This window comes from Sinocyclocheilus grahami, unplaced genomic scaffold (assembly GCF_001515645.1).
Source record: "Sinocyclocheilus grahami isolate Dianchi unplaced genomic scaffold, SAMN03320097.WGS_v1.1 scaffold385.1, whole genome shotgun sequence".
In the NCBI taxonomy this organism is placed as follows: domain Eukaryota; kingdom Metazoa; phylum Chordata; class Actinopteri; order Cypriniformes; family Cyprinidae; genus Sinocyclocheilus; species Sinocyclocheilus grahami.
Genome location: NW_015505564.1, coordinates 280,624 through 297,025, shown reverse-complemented (window position 1 = coordinate 297,025; position 16,402 = coordinate 280,624). Strand labels below are relative to the sequence as shown.

At 37.0% G+C, this 16,402-nt stretch overlaps 1 protein-coding gene across 1 annotated transcript in view; it reads right to left on the bottom strand.

Annotated features, from left to right (window-relative positions):
• Window positions 1-10,881, bottom strand: part of cavin1b (caveolae associated protein 1b) — a 22,655-nt gene extending 11,774 nt beyond the window's left edge. Inside the window, exon 1 of the mRNA XM_016231231.1 lies at window positions 10,063-10,881. Coding sequence (XP_016086717.1) covers window positions 10,063-10,572 — 510 coding nt within the window. The 5' untranslated portion in view covers window positions 10,573-10,881. The remainder of the gene's footprint in view (window positions 1-10,062) is intronic.
• Between the last annotated feature and the right edge of the window lie 5,521 nt (window positions 10,882-16,402).

Genomic DNA, 16,402 nt, shown 5'->3' with positions numbered 1-16,402 from the left:
CAGGAAGGGCTCCTGTTCCCGAGTGTAGCCCAGGAAGGGCTCCTGATCCCCAGTCCAGCACAGGGAGGGCTCCTGTTCCCGGTTCAGCCCAGGGAGGGCTCCAGGCCCGAATACAACCCCCTACATTTCTCCAAGTATTTTGGGGGGGGGTACTATGGCTCCAGCCGTAGAGCCCGAGGCGGGGGCTGGGGCCGCGGCCTCTGAGGCTGCTCCACCATGGCCTCCCGAGTCCCTGGATCCGCCATGGCACCCGGAACGGGTACCGCTCTGGAGGCCCACTGTCCCGTGTCTGTCCTGAGGGACCTCCAGAGTGCCCACCCCCCTCCCCATTGGATGGTGAGATGGATGGTGTGAGGACACGCCTTCCTGAGGATGGTGTCAGACTCTGTTCCATGTTTTGTGTGTGTCTTGCTCCCCATGTGCCTTCACATGCCCTTATTTGGTTAGGTTCCTGTCCTGATTAAGTTAATTTGTCCCAGGTGTTTCCCTTGATGTTTTATTGCTCCCAGGTGTGTCTCGTCATCCCCTCCTCCTGTGTGTATTTAAAGTGTTCCCAGTCCCTAGTTTGCGGTCCGCTGTTAAACATCTTCCCGAGTTCGTCTCCCTTGGTGCATGAAAATAAAGTCTTGTTAAAGTATTCTCCAGCGTCTCCTCGTTCCTCTGAAGTGTATTGTGACACATATAGATAGACAGTTGGAATTATTTATAGCTAATAATAATCCACCCAACTTGAAATAACCAATAGCATCACCTACCAAATTGGTTGACTGAAAGAAGTGCAACCAAGGCAGCATTCCCTCCAAATATTAATGATATATATAGTTTTAGATATTCAACTTGGTTGCTAAGAAGTTAAGGTTATTCAGTAATCACACAAACTAGGGTTAGGACTGTAGACGGTGGCCCTGAAACTACAGCCTCCACTACCGCAGGATAATGCATCTCGAAAGAGCTTGAGATTTTAATAAACAGAGCATTAATGTGCATTGGTGTGGATGCTATGAACTTATTGTTACAGTGATTTTTATAGTTATCGTTCTTGGTATGAACAGGCCTTTAATGTACCATCACAGGTGTATGTTATCCCATCAGAGTCTGAACTATCCATTCCTTTATAATGATAATCCTCCCTTATTATATTAATGGAGGAATAGAAGGAGAGAGAAAATATTTGTGTGGACGGACTCTAGGGAAAGAAGTCTTTTCTTTTCAGCTGTTCTTTTGCTGAGTTATTTTTTCTACTTTAATGTTTCAAAGAAAGGGAGGGAAAGAGAGAGAGAGATTTGACTATATAAAGTGATGGTATGCTAGCTTTCCCTGCAGGGAATATTGTGTGATGAATCAGAGGCTGCTGTTGAGATAGAGCTGTTCAACTGTTACAACACCAAATTAAACTGTTGATGTCATAAACACTGGGTGTTTCCATGCCAACTGCACAACAGTATCCTCATGGGGACCGTCGAGACAACTGTGGCAATTGTGTGCTTAGCAACTGTGACTGTCCTTGAAGATTCACGTCCATGTGGAGTTCAGTGTAAACTTTAGGAAATCACTCAAGCTATAAAATGGCAGATCTTGGCCGGATTCCATTAGAACACGCTGCTCTGAGAAAATGATCGCTGGCATAGAGCATCTGGAACTCACAAAGCAATTCTTTATTTCTATATTCATCAAAAACAGACTGTTCAAAAATGTTTCCTAAAGGTTTGGGGCATGGTGCGTGGAGCAACTCATGCGTTCGTGCCATGTTAAGTTTTATAAGCTAAAGCAGGCAGTTTCCAGTCTGTGGCGAGCTGCAACCCTTTTCTTAGACTGACGTGCTCCCATATGCAGTACAGTAAAGAATATTTAGCTTGTTATTCAGAACATGTTCTGCCCACTGATTTAGAGCGTTGTCCGCCACCACAATCATGGTTGCCATGGTGCTGCTGAGTTACTCTTTCCAATAACAATGGAGGAGAGGGGTTCGTGTTTACACAGAGATTTATGACTGTGTGGAACATCAGCACATCCTCTCTGTACAGCCGTAGTAATGTGCTAAATGCTCCCTGCGGCAAAAGAAATACCGATTCAGTCTTCTGTTTCTTATTTTTCATACCTTTTTTTTTCTTTTTTACTTTTGCACCAAATGCTGAACAGCCCAGAATCCCTGAATACAAATAACTATAAATGCTTTGAAATTTTATACACAGGAGGTTTGTCTTTGTCAAAATTATACTATTGGCAAACAATAACATATCATCAATATTTATTTGGTCAAAAATGGGAAATGCCAAATGGTTTACAGCTGATTTACAATGCAATGTGTGAGATGCATAACTTTATCAACCATTGCAACAATCTGTTCTAGTTTGGGAATCGGGAGTGCACTCTTAAAAATAAAGGTGCTTCAAAAGGTTCTTCAAGCGATGCCATAGAAGAACCATTTTTGGTTCCACAAAGAACCATTCAATCAAAGAACCATCTGTTTCTTACCTTTTTATAATCTGAAGAACCTTCTTTCACCACAAAGAACCTTTTGTGAAACTGAAAGGTTCTTCAGATGTTAAAGGTTCTTTATGGAACCATTTAGACAAAAAAGTTCTTCTATGGCATCGTGAAGCACCTTTATTTTTAAGAGTGTGACTCCTGTATTCTGCAAACACACAGAATTCATTTTAGGGGATTCTCTCATGCATTTAAATAGTTTTTTTGACTCTCAAAATTTGGCATTGTATATCTTCTTAAATCCACTAACGTCCAAGAATGAATCTTTGCTGTCTTTCTCCTATCGTTTTTGTTACTGTTAATACAAACGGGATAGTTTATTGTATAATAAAGGAGAATGCTACCTCTGTGTAGGCCCACTGTGACCATCATTCATCTTAAAAAAGAACCACTGGTGGGAGTAACTACTAAAATTAACAGTTCCAAAAAGGGGGTTTTCACTGCAATGTCATACATTAACCATTTGGGTTCCCTGAAGGACCTTTCAAGGAACAGTGAAAAGAACAATTTTTTTTCTTGTGAAGAACATCTGATAACCTGAAGAACCTTTTCTACTTTGAAGAACCTTTTGCACAATGGAAAAGTTCCATGAATGTTCTTCATGGAACCATACATGCCTAAATGTACCTTGACGTACCCCTATCGTTTTTGTTACTTTTAATACAAACGGGATAGTTTCTTGTATAATAAAGGAGAATGCTACCTCTGTGTAGGCCCACTGTGACCATCATTCATCTTAAAAAAGAACCACTGGTGGGAGTAACTACTAAAATTAACAGTTCCAAAAAGGGGGTTTTCACTGCAATGTCATAAATTAACCATTTGGAACCCTGAAGGACCTTTCAAGGAACAGTTAAAAGAACAACTTTTTTTCTTGTGAAGAACATCTGATAACCTGAAGAACCTTTTCTACTTTGAAGAACCTTTTGCACAAAGGTATTGGTAATATCATATTTAAACTTTAATACATTTTCATTTGCAATTAATATGCACTCAGGTGTCAGAAATCATTACAGTTTACACTTATAGTATATTGTAAGTACATTTTTCGGTACTCTTTTTAAAAGTATGCTTTTAATGTATGTGTACTTCTTAAAGGTTATATATGTATATGTGCGTGTTCACACATGTCAAATCAAGTCAAGTCACCTTTATTTATATAGCGCTTTAACAATACAGATTGTGTCAAAGCAACTGTACAGCATTAATTAGGAAAATAGTGTGTCAATAATGCAAAATGACAATAGTAATCACTCATTTTTCAGTCAAAGGCAGTTCATCATTGAATTCAGTGATGTCATCATCCAACTCAGTTCAGTTTCAATAGTATCTGTGCAATCAAGTCGACGATATCGCTGGAAATTAAGTGTCCCCAACTAAGCAAGCCAGAGGCGACAGCGGCAAGGAACCAAAACTCCATCACTGAAAGAATGGAGAAAAAACCTTGGGAGAAACCAGGCTCAGTCGGGGGGCCAGTTCTCCTCTGTCCAGACGAAACCAGCAGTTCAATTCCAGGCTGCAGCAAAGTCACATTGTGTCGAGGACTCAACTGGCTCTTTTGGTCTTGTCCTGGTGGCCATCTGAGACAAGGTCTTTACTGGGGATCTGTATCTGGGGCTCATCTAGTTGTCCTGGTCTCTGCTGACATGTATATATTGTATCTTGTTATTTGTAGCATAGTAAACTAAGGGTAGCTAAAGTGTAGCTGAACAAATTTAAAACTAGCTTGTAGTTCATACATTTTCAAAATAAATTACCCCACACTGAACAATCTTGAGAAGAAGGGGAAGAGGAACGAAGATAAACAAGAAGGCAAACAAGATAAAGCCCCTGCCAAACTGAGAAACATGGGCCAAAAGCCAGAGTCATGCTGCTATGCCTCATGCCCGCCTGAAGATTAACTGCACAGAAACAACTCAAAAAGACACACAGCACTGGGCCGTGCCAGCAGTGGATATAACCATCCATTCTGCTGTTGCCTTCGGCTCAACATGAGGCTTTCTGAGCATCTGATCCAGATCAATTTTAACCCAGCCTCGTCCATGAGCCCTCTCCCCCTCATAATCAAACAACTATGCAGCAGATCCTATTTATAGCAACCACTAGTGCCTTTCCTTCCCTTCTCACAGATGTATGTGTGTTTTATGGAGCCCAGATGGCTTTCTATTTTCATAACTACACCCTGCACACTTCTTACTGTCTGTTTCACACATTTTTCCTCTAATTCTTTTCTTTTTCTGGTCTCATGTGCTTCTTCTCTCTCTCTTTGGTCAGTGGAGGAAGCCCCTGCCTCATTCAAATTGCTTCCAAAGTGACATAAGACAAATAGGCTTTTCTACATGACGTAGACAACGGGAGTATTTCTGTGACTTTGCCATATATGGTCTACCAGTGTTAGGGCCAGATAAAAATACATTAGATATCAACTTACTCCACTATGTGATTGGTGTTAATTATGTAAGTTACATGATACAGTTAAGCATTCCAGTCTCTGAAAGGTGGACACGATCCAAGTTTTCCTTTTAATTTCAGGTCTTTTTCAGTGTATTTCTCACAGATCTCTGCTTGCGTGAAAACATACAGTATCTATGATACGGAAATGTTTTAAACCATTGCTACACCTCCAGGTTGAAAATTTCGGAACTTAATCAAAATATAAAAAGATTTGAGCTCAGGTTAAAGTTTTTAGAGCTCTTGAATAGCTTTTGACGATCGGCTGGACAAATGGTCCATATTTAAAACTACTCTTAACAAGAACCACTCTTCCCACTCATGCAGGAAGAGACTGAAACTAACCAACCAGTTCAGTGGCTGTACATGACTGAAATTGGATCCAACCCTTAAAGCAAAGTGGAAAGGTGTGCTAAAAGATCTATTTTATGCACTGCCTGCCTTAAACAAAACTCTTGAATATGTTTTAATGATGCAAAGATTTAATGGCTACAAGCATTCAAAGCATCAGGCAGAATGACCTGAAACTTGAAGCCAAGCCAGGGCTCTTTATACATACAGTACAGTGCAAGAAAACCACTACCAAAGCTTGCTATTACTGAACTGCCAATGGGACCATTATCTGGCCCTGATTGTAGCAGCCTACAAACTTGTAAATAGCTTCCCTTGGACTGATAAACCTGTGTCTCTCTTCTTTTGTGCAATATGCATTATAGTGTGTCAACTGTGTTATGCATTTACATTTTTGGGCATTATAACTATATGTTAATGTGTGTATATGTTAATGTGTTATGTGATAATAAATGCCAATTGCATTGGCCTACATATATCAAAAGTTTGGGGTCAGCAATACTTTTTTTATGAAAGAAATTCCTATTTTTAAAATTGTGAAGGATCATGTGACACTTAAAACTGGAGTAGTGGCTTCTGAAAATAACATTTTCAAATATAATAAAATAGAGAATCAGAAAATCCTTCTTTTAAATTGTAATAGTATACACACAATATCCCTTTTTTGGACATATGTACACTGTAAAAAAATTACTATGAATTTAACGGTAAAAGAGTGTAAAAATGCTACAGTAAAAACCTGTTAAATGGTTAATGGTAAATTCCCCTACTATGTACGGTGAAAAACTGTATTGGACATTACATGTAATTTTACAGTAGTATACCATTTTTGGAAGTGAAAAATACCATATAATTTACAGTGAATAACCGTAAATTGACTTTCCCAGAATTCCCTGCGTTACATTTCAAATTTGATGTTTTTTTGTTGAAATAACTATGGTTCTTCTTAGTTTTTTCTTATCAGTTTTGTATATTAGGGTTGTATGTTACACCTAATGTTGTTAAATGAATTTTTATTGCATTACTTCAGTTTCATGTGTGTTACCATGATGGTGTTTAGTGTTTGTGTGAATGACACTGTGCACCTTCTATGTATGTTATTATTTAAAAGCTGTTTGTGATGGGCTTTGGTTCATCATGTGACTTTCTCATCACAACCTGCTTCTGATGGTTATCAGTGTATTACAAAGGTACAAAACAGATTTCAGTACTTCAATAGGTTGGTATAGTAACATTATATCAGTTAATGAAATTACGGTATTTAACTGTAAATTTAAGTTAAAACCGTAAAACCTAAAACGTTGCTACCGTATATTTTACCGTAAATTTTATGGAATTATTTTACAGTGTAGCCTTAAAAACATTTTTAAAAATGTTACTGTCCTCAAATTTGTTTGTTGTTGATCAGTTTAAGGAGTTTAAGGATAATCTAAAATAATATTATTCTTGCTTGTATTTTTTATGAAAATTATTAATATATTTTATTATATTTGGCTATTTGTCTTATTTTTATGTTTAATATGAAATTAATTAGCTTGCATACCTTTGCCTTCTTTAAAGGCAAAACAAACTGCTCACATAACAGCTATCAGTAACAGTCGCAGCAAATGCATTCAAGAGTTTGAGGTGAAGTTCAAGCCAATGAGCCATCAGGATTTTGGAGGCAGGGAGTATCAGGGTGTGAAAGGTACATGGGAGACAGGGGAGTGAGGATGCCTGAAGTATGAATCAGCACGGTAAATATGAGCTCCACTTTGTTAAGACACCACACCCTACCACACAATCCTCCTCTCTCATTCCCTTTCCTGCTTTCACTGAATAGAAGAGGAATAACAACTGGAATACACCTCTATATCCATGCCCAGAGGGCCCAAGAAGCAACAATAAATGCTATTAAAAGTTGTAGAGGTTTCTTGTAGTGAAGCATTTAAAATGTGACATATGTGTTTTTCGTTTTAGTGTAGGGAATAAACCTTTGAAACTTAGTAATGCATTTGCCTAATATGTTATGTGGGTTACCTTATAGGGGCTGACCTGTTGAGAACCAAATCTGCTTTTTCTCCATAACCTCTATTATTAATGGATGCTTTTACACACAGAAAAAAAAATCATATCTGACTGTGAAAAGAACATTTCTACAACCAGATAAACAAAATATTTCAATATCTTGTTTCATTCAGAAATATGTCCTGTTAAGTAAAATGGGTTTAAATATGGATGTCCTATTAAGTAAAGTGTAAAAACGTAAAAGTTTCCAAATTTAACATATCATGACAACTTAATGCATGACATTTTTACTTTTATTGTTAACCAAAACACATCGCACACAACTATAATGTTTAACTGGTGCAAACTGCTCTGAAAAACCTTTTGTCCCACTCAAATGAATATCAAACACATAATGAAAAGAGAGAATGAAGGTGATACAAATATGTCAAAAGCATGTGAGCATGAGATAGAGAAAAGCAGAGAGAGAAAGAGAGCGAGAGACAGTTGTAGCAGCAGCAGATGACAGGATGAATGTTGATGATGATATAGAGGGGTCAGAAAGGCAAAGAGTCAGCAGTACTAACTGGTAACACCACCGGGCAGCTAGTTTCTAAAAGGCCTACAATTAAGATTCCTATCTGCTTGAAAGGGAAAATAACAAAATCTCCAAAAACAAACTGTCTTGATTGTGTTTAAAAAATTCAACGAGCAATAAAGTGTAACAATATTATCACAAAGCAAGCTTTAGTGCAAATTTGTAATATTGACTGTCACCACCATATACTGTCTCTGCTGAAGTCTAGCTACATTGCATTATGACTTCCAGTAGCTTGCCTATAGTGACTTCCACACTGCTTGACAGGCCCCTTAATGATAGTCCCTGCTGTATAAAAACTGTGATTCTTTTCATTCAGAACATTCAGTGGGGTGAGGAGAGAGGAGTCTTCTTTTGGCAGGGACACAAATAAAAAATCTCCTGAACACCCTGAAACTCATGACAAAAAAAAAAAACTAACTACAGACAGACTGTCTGAGTAACTCGGTCTCTGACAATTTTTGCATGAAACTACCCTTTTCTTGCTTTTCCCACTCCCCTCTACTCTGTCCTTACCCTCTGTTCATATTCTTCCATTCCCTCTTTCCCTAACAAACCACTCCCACCCTTTTCAAATAGTCTCTGGATTTTGCTTGTGGTATTTTCCATAGATGAGAAAAAGAAAGAAACCTTCTCTACATTAATCCAGCATGACTGCCATGTGGGAGAGAGAATGCATGTAAAAACATGTCAGTGTTCGTTTATTCTGCGACCATCAAACAGAATCCTGCTTTTTAAGGCAGCTGGTTGTCCAGCTGAGGCGACTTCAGTAACAAACAGTGCAAGCGGACATAAAAGCATACATCAGTTAACACTAGAAAAGCTTTACATGGTTGATTAAAAAAAGTATTTGTTCATTTACGTAACACCTTTAAATGTCAACATGTTATTGCATAAGATAATAAATGTCACGTGTACAAGATGCTGCTAGAGCTTCTTCTCAAAACACTTTTCTTCATAATTTTTGATCAGTGGCTTTTAATCATCTGGTGATTTTATGTCCTAGCAGAGTAACCAGAGGTTAAAAGGATCCAAACATCTTAATCTTAATTCTACACGTAAGTTTACTAAGAATGGGGCTCAATGTGTCAATATGAAGGAACATTACATAGGTGTTTTACTCATATTTTGAATTATGCATTGCATTGTGTTGAGTTTTTGTGTTGTAAAAAATGTCTGTAAACGTACAGTATGTGTGATATTTTGAACTCAAACTTTTTTTTGTTAAATGTAGCACTTGAAAATTGTGCTTTGATGCTTTGTTATGTAATGCAGTGACATTCAATTTTAAGTAAGGAAACACTTTTTAAGAGCCACTATGCATGCTTATATTTATTAATTGCAATATGTAAAAGAAAAAAAAAAAAGATCTGCACACTGTTATTCTCCCTTTCTTTAGAAAAAGTTAAAAATGGTAACGTTTCGGTCAAAGACCGTCATCAGGCGCACATGTCTTACATTAACTTTTTCTAAATAAAGGCAGATCCAAGTCTGCAGATCTTTTTGTACGATTTGATTAATTTTTTATCTTGCACCTGGTCAAGACACTTTGGATGTGCGTACGTTGACATTTTTTAATGGTAAGATGTATTAATTTTCCCAAGGCCACACCCTACCAACTATGGCTGTGACATGTGATGCACCCTGCAGACTTTATATTGCACTCATTGTAAATACAATGCAAATCACCTTTACAAAACACGTTATTTTACAAAATATCTTTGTAATTTATGAAAGGAACGGGGGGGAAAAAACAAGATCTCTTTGCAATACCGCAAACGTTTCTTCTGGATGCCAATTACAATAAATGAAGAGCATATGGAAACTTTTGCTTTGTTTTTCCTGAGAAAAAAGATCCAGAAATCTAATCTTGGGTTTGAGAAGATATCTCAACCTTTGCTCCGATTTGCCAAGAAACTGAAATCTGCTGTCAGAAGTGAAATCATTGTGACGTAAGAACCGTTTCTTATCAAGTTCCTCCAAGATCTGAGCTATTCCAACTACATAGTACATTCATTTTATAGATACTCATACTGCATGTCAACAGTTGTCTCAGTTGTGTCCATTTTTCAAGAATTTCAAGAGAAGCATCTGAGACAAAGTTAATATTTAAATCAAACGTAACCTAGCTATGAAACCTGATCAACCTCTAAGCAATCCTAACTGTCCTCTGTGTGCATACTCCTCACCTGGTAGATCATGACTTTGAAGTTTCTTCTCTTCAGAAGTTCGTTCTCGTTGCTCTCCAGGCGTTTGATCTGCCCAGCCTGTTTTTCCAGGCTCCCTCGCACCGTCTTCACATTCACACTGACTTTCTGCACCTTCTCCAGCATCTTATTGACCGTGTTGGCTGTGGTGGTGTGGCTCTTAGACAGTTTGGTGAGTTCCCCCTGGATGCCCGTCACTGATCTCTCCATCACCCGCTGACGGGCTTCCAACCCAGCCTGAGTCTGCTGGATCTGGTCCACGGCCCCAATGATTTTGTCCAGCAGCGCCAGGACCATGACTCCATTCATCTCACCTTTGTCTCCCTCACCTGCCTCTTCTTTCTCATCAGCGGCTTTTGCTTTGTTCTCGGCGATGGCCTCATCTTCATCATCAGAGGCCGGGAGGTTGATTTCATCTTCTGAGATCTCAGTAAGGGATTTGTGCATGTCAGGCACCTCCAGGTGCAGATGGCGGTCTTCAATCACTTCCATGTTTAAAAGTTTGAGAATGTGGTAAAATAGCGTCGAATTTGAAAGGATACAAGCAGTGGAATGTTCTGTGTCCTTACTTGCCTTTTTCTTTCTGCTCTCAGGATTCCCCTTTAGAGTTCACCTAACTGTTCCCTCCTCTGTCACACTCACCACATCTGCTCTCCTCTCTCTCTTTCTCTCCTCTAAGTGTGTTTGGGATCTGGCCAGAGCAGCGGATGCTGGCAAGCAGGCTGTGGACGGTCTGTACTGCATGAGCGCTGGGTCGTGAATGCCACACTTTCCTGTGAAACCCTCCAGACAAATCAGCTGCGTGCCAGCTGCCTTCCTCTTACCCACTGACACTCCCCCTGCACACTGTGTGTATGTGTGTGTTGGAGAGCAGTGCTCCACCCAGTGGCCTGCATTGGGACCCCATTGTAAAAAAAAAACACACACAAATGAGATCTCTGTGGAGATGAACTTTTTCCATTGTCAAAACAGTTTACGTTTAAAGATGAAGACCCCGGTCATATCAGTGGTCTAGAAAATATTCTACATAAGGTTCTACATAAGGGTGGTCCACCTCATTGTGGCTGCTATGAACAACTAACCAGACAAATACTACACTCCTGAAATCACAAGGGATACCATTGTAAAAAAAGAAGAAGAACACTTTAAGCATCCTTTTCAAATACAGAAATAAAATACTTAAGTGCAAACTGAATGTAATGTTTTCAGACACTTGTTAAAAATGAAAACTGTGCATTTACATAAAATGCATTTTGACCCACCTAAGCAGGACTTAAGTCATCCTTATATGTAACTTCATAATTACTTCTATTGTCTTTGAAATATGGTTAAAGTGCTCTGCTAAATGTACTGACAAGCATTTATGGTAGTGCTGTCAAATCGTGATTAGTCACATTCAAAATAAAAGTTATTGTATGCATAATACATGTGTGTGTGTGTGTATAATTACACACACACATGCATATATTTAAGAAAATATGTTAATTGTATATATTACAGTAAATATATTATATATGTATATATTATTTATATATAAATATTTTCTAAATATATACTGTATGTGTGTATTTATATATATGCATAATATACATCAACTTTTATTTTTGATGTGATTAATCGCAGTTAATCGTTTGACAGCAATAATTCAAACATCATTTCTGTTGAAACGTTTATGTCATATATTTGTGTATTTGCAATTAACATGTTGCAATTTTGTAGAGTCAATTTTATGTTTAGTATAAATACAAAGTACTTTATGTGTTTTAGTTTACCATAAATGCTTGTCAGTATATTTTGCAGTAAACTTTAACCATATTTCATAAGGCAACAGAAGTATATGAAATTACATAAAGATGTATTAAAGTCCTACTTCAGTGGGTCAAAAAAGAAAAGAAAAAAAAAACTGTTGAGTTCAATTAATTGTATTTAATACATTTAAATTTAAACTGTAATACATTTTCATTTCATTGTAAATAAAATGCAAGTAAGTGTCCAAAAACATTATATTCACATCGCACAGTAAATTATTTCTGTAATAAGTACTATACTGAAAATATTAATCAATAATTTCTTCAAATAAAGGTCAAATCATCTTATCATTTTATAAGTTTATAGGTCTAAATTCCTGTATATCAGCAGTTATCTCATTTTTCTCGATTTTTATACCTCCAGATGAATTGTAAGATAATACTTATATGACACAAATTCAAACTCCATTGTATCTTTTGAGCAAACTTGAGTAGTAATTTTTTTTCCTCTGGGACAGTGCTGTATATGTGTGAAGATAACATGAGGTTCTGGAGAGTGTAGCAGTATTAGACAGGCACAGACACAGCGAGAGCTGGAATGTAATCCAGACCTACAGGGTTTTTAAGTTCCCTAAAGGCCCATTTTCCCATACAGCACACCATTAAAGCCACCCAAAGAGAAGAGTTCACAGAAATAACTTGAGCTCTAATGCGCGTGGGCCCTGCATGTGTATACATGTGCAAGTCTGTGTGTTATTCCATCTAATCTTTCTCTCTGATGAAATGCTGTTATTTACTGTTTTAGTCATTTTATTCACTAGAGATTGATTGATGATAACATTATTAAATTCTTCCAGTTGAAAATGGCTTTGTAGATTTGGAATGACTCCAAAAATGATCCTAGCAAAACATACATTAAAAGTCAGAGAGGATATTCATCATCTTCAGAGCATTGATTGTCCAGGTGCTAATTAGTTCTATAAATTCTATAAATAAACTAAAATAAAGCTATAATACATTTTAAGCTATAGATAAAGATACATAAACTACTTTTGAAAATATTAGTTAAAGGGTTAGTTCACCCAAAAATGAAAATTCTGTCATTAATTACTCACCCTCATGTCGTTCCACACCCCTAAGACCTTCGTTCATCTTCGGAACACAAATTAAGACACCCAATCTTTCAAGATCCATAAAGGTACTAAAGATGTCGTTAAAACAGTCGACGTGACTACAGTGGTTCTACAATAATTTTATGAAGCGACAAGTATACTTCTGTCACGACCACTATCGTCAAAATGATAGATACTTAGCATAAAGTTTGGTTTGGCGGTATGGTTCTGTTCTGGGCAAAAAAACTCTCTGCCCATCCATGCAGCCTGTCATGAATGAGCAGGGAGAGCAGCAATAATAACACCCCTATGGTTAACAGAACAGAACAAGGCAGATATCATTAATGTACTTAATGATATTTAAGTGTAACACTTTATTCAAGATAAAGGAGTCTGATTAGCAAGGAATATCAGAAAGCCAAGTCCTGACTGTGGCTAAAGGAGGAGCTGGGGATGGAGGAGTGTAATTTGCTCCTGAGCAACCTGAAAAGCTGCTGAAAAGCCGGCTCATTATTGGCCAAAGCTGCACATGTGAGCAGCGCGACGCATGCGTGTGATGCTGTTGCAGGAGCCATCCAATAATGAACGTAGAACCTGGAAGCGCTGGATGTAAACAACGTATGAGAATGACACAGAAGAGAAGAGGTTGTTGAATAAAGTCGTTATTTTTGTTTTGTTTTTGCGCACAAAAAGTATTCTAGTCGCTTCATAAAATTATTGTAGAACCACTGCAGTCACGTCGACTGTTTTAACAACGTCTTTAGTACCTTTATGGATCTTGAAAGTCTGGGTGGCGTTGCTGTCAATGGAGGCCTCTCTGAGCCATCGGATTTGATCAAAAATATCTAAGGTCTTAGGGGTATGGAACGACATGAGGGTGAGTAATTAATGACAGAATTTAAATTTTTGGGTGAACTAACCCTTTAACATCAGGTGTAAGTTCTGAAATTCATGATGCACATAATGGGCCTTAATTGGGTTACTAACAACACAAAGGAAAGACTTGCAGCGTGTGTGTGTGTGTGTGTGTGTGTGTGTGTGTAAGTGTGAATTGGTCAGGCATATGTTTCTCACCTGGTTCTTCAGTATAGTTCCCAACTCTAAATATATACAGGTTCATTACAGAGTCTGTGCTACATTCTTTTAAGGTCTGCACTCTCACCTCTTACTGTGGCACACAAACTTGAATCATTCAGTCTATATCAGATAACTCTGAGCATACAGAGTAAAGGTCTATATAGGGTATTGTTCTACAAACACTATGGATAAATAATTAAATATTCTTTCTTGATTAATTCTTGACTTGAAAGATTTAAAAAAAGTGAAATTACCATGGTTCCTAAACAAATAGGATTCTGAGTTAGGATGTGTCTCTAATAAACCTCAGATATAGCAACTAGTTAGACACAGTATCTAACTGTATAATAGTATCAAAAGGAGAATACTTTTAAGAACTCATAAAGGCCATCTCTCTTGTACTCCATAGCTATGCTATCGAGTACATAGCTTGCAATGAATTGATATTAATATTTATTATTCTGTTAATATTTCATATTAAAATTTAAATAACAAATATTTCATTATATCATAGTATATGTTTTGTAAATGTCCTATGTTTTAGGCATATTATAAAGTTATGCTTTTTTGTTGTTTTTTGTTTGTTTGTTAGTTTTTTTATGAAATGTAATAAAATTTCACCCATCCAAAAGTGAAAAGAAGAATAATCTTTTATCCCTCTTCTTTTTAAGATGTGAAATCATGTTCCTAAATAATTTTAGTAATGGTAGCTAATTCACATTATCCCCTTAACCACTTGTTTTACCAGTGCAATTTACTACAGAATTAAGAACTTGCTTCCAAAATAGTAGTATTGGTTTTAATCAGAGGTGGACAAAGTACTCAACTCCATTACTTGAGTGAAAGTACAGATACTGCTGGTCAAATATTACTCCATTACAAGTAAAAGTTGTAAAGACAGATTTTTACTGAAGTAAAAGTACAGAAGTCCTTAAAAGTACTTAAGTAGCAAAAGTCAATTTTCTTTCTTATGTCAATGCACTGTTTTATTGTTGTACGTAATACTTGCAATACTTCTGAAGCAACTTAGAATACATTACACCTACTGAATACACTGACTAGCTTGTAGTATCTTTGGAATAAAGAGCTGTTAGAATGTTAAAAACCTATGGGAAAAAAAACAAAACAAAAATAAATAAATAAATATTTAACACCCCCACAAAAGCAGGATGGTAGTGATTTCACAGTTCTGACAGTGTGTGCACACATCTATGTGTAGCCATTTCATTTCAAAACAGCAAGACTTATTTGACATCAAAACAAACATTTTAAAAATGCTGTCTAAAAGTGCTTTGCATAAAAGAAAGTAAAATAATCATAAAACAAATAATAATCACAAAAATAAAACAATTAATTAAAAAACTTTGAAGATGATTAAAACATTTATTTAAAATGAATTTAAGACAGTTAAAAACGACTTCAGTTTTCTCCTTGTTTAACTGAAGATAATTTTGGCACATCCAACTAATTTCATCAATGCATTGGCAGAGGGAGTCAATGGGGCTGTAGTCATTTGGAGATAAGGCTAGGTAAATCTGGGTATCATCAGCATAGCTGTGATAGGCGATTTGGTTCTTTCTCATTATTTGACTTAGTGGGAGCATATACAGGCTAAACAAGAGCGGTGCAAGAATTGAGCCTTGTGGGACTCCGCATGCCATAGACGTCCACTTAGACTTATGCTCTCCTATACTCACATAATAACCTCTCCCTTCTAAGTATGACCTGAACCAATTGAGTACCATCCCAAAAAGTCCAACCCAGTTTTCCAGTCTCTCTAGAAGTATGTTATGATCGACAGTGTCAAATGCAGCACTGAGATCTAGTAGTACCAGCACTGATATTTTGCCAGAATCAGAATGTAAGCGCATATAATTTATTATCTTAATGAGCGCTGTCTCTGCTGTGATGCGGTCGGAAACCAGATTGAAAATTGTCCAGGTATCCATTTGAGTTTAAGTATTTGTTCAGCTTGTTCTTGTCTATAAAAGGAAGATTTGATAAAGGTCTATAATTGCTCAAAATGTTGTTATCAAGATTGCAAAAATTAGACAATATTGTGTCTAATATATACCACAATATTAACTTCTTATTATTGAATTGTTGTAAATAAATATCACATTTGCAGCCGGTCAGTGTTCAAAAAATGCTGGGAAATCATTTCATGTAGTCCTACAAGAGTGATTACTGATAAAACTGTCAGAAAAAAAAGAAAGTTTTAGAGAAGAAAAAAATCACCCACTGACTTTCAAAGCTGCTACATAGTAACGACTTTCTACTTCGAGGACCTTGAGAGAAATATAGTGGAGTGAAAAGTACAATATTTGTATTTCAAATATAGTGAAGTTAAAGTCATAAGTTCCCAGAAAAAATAATACTCAAGTA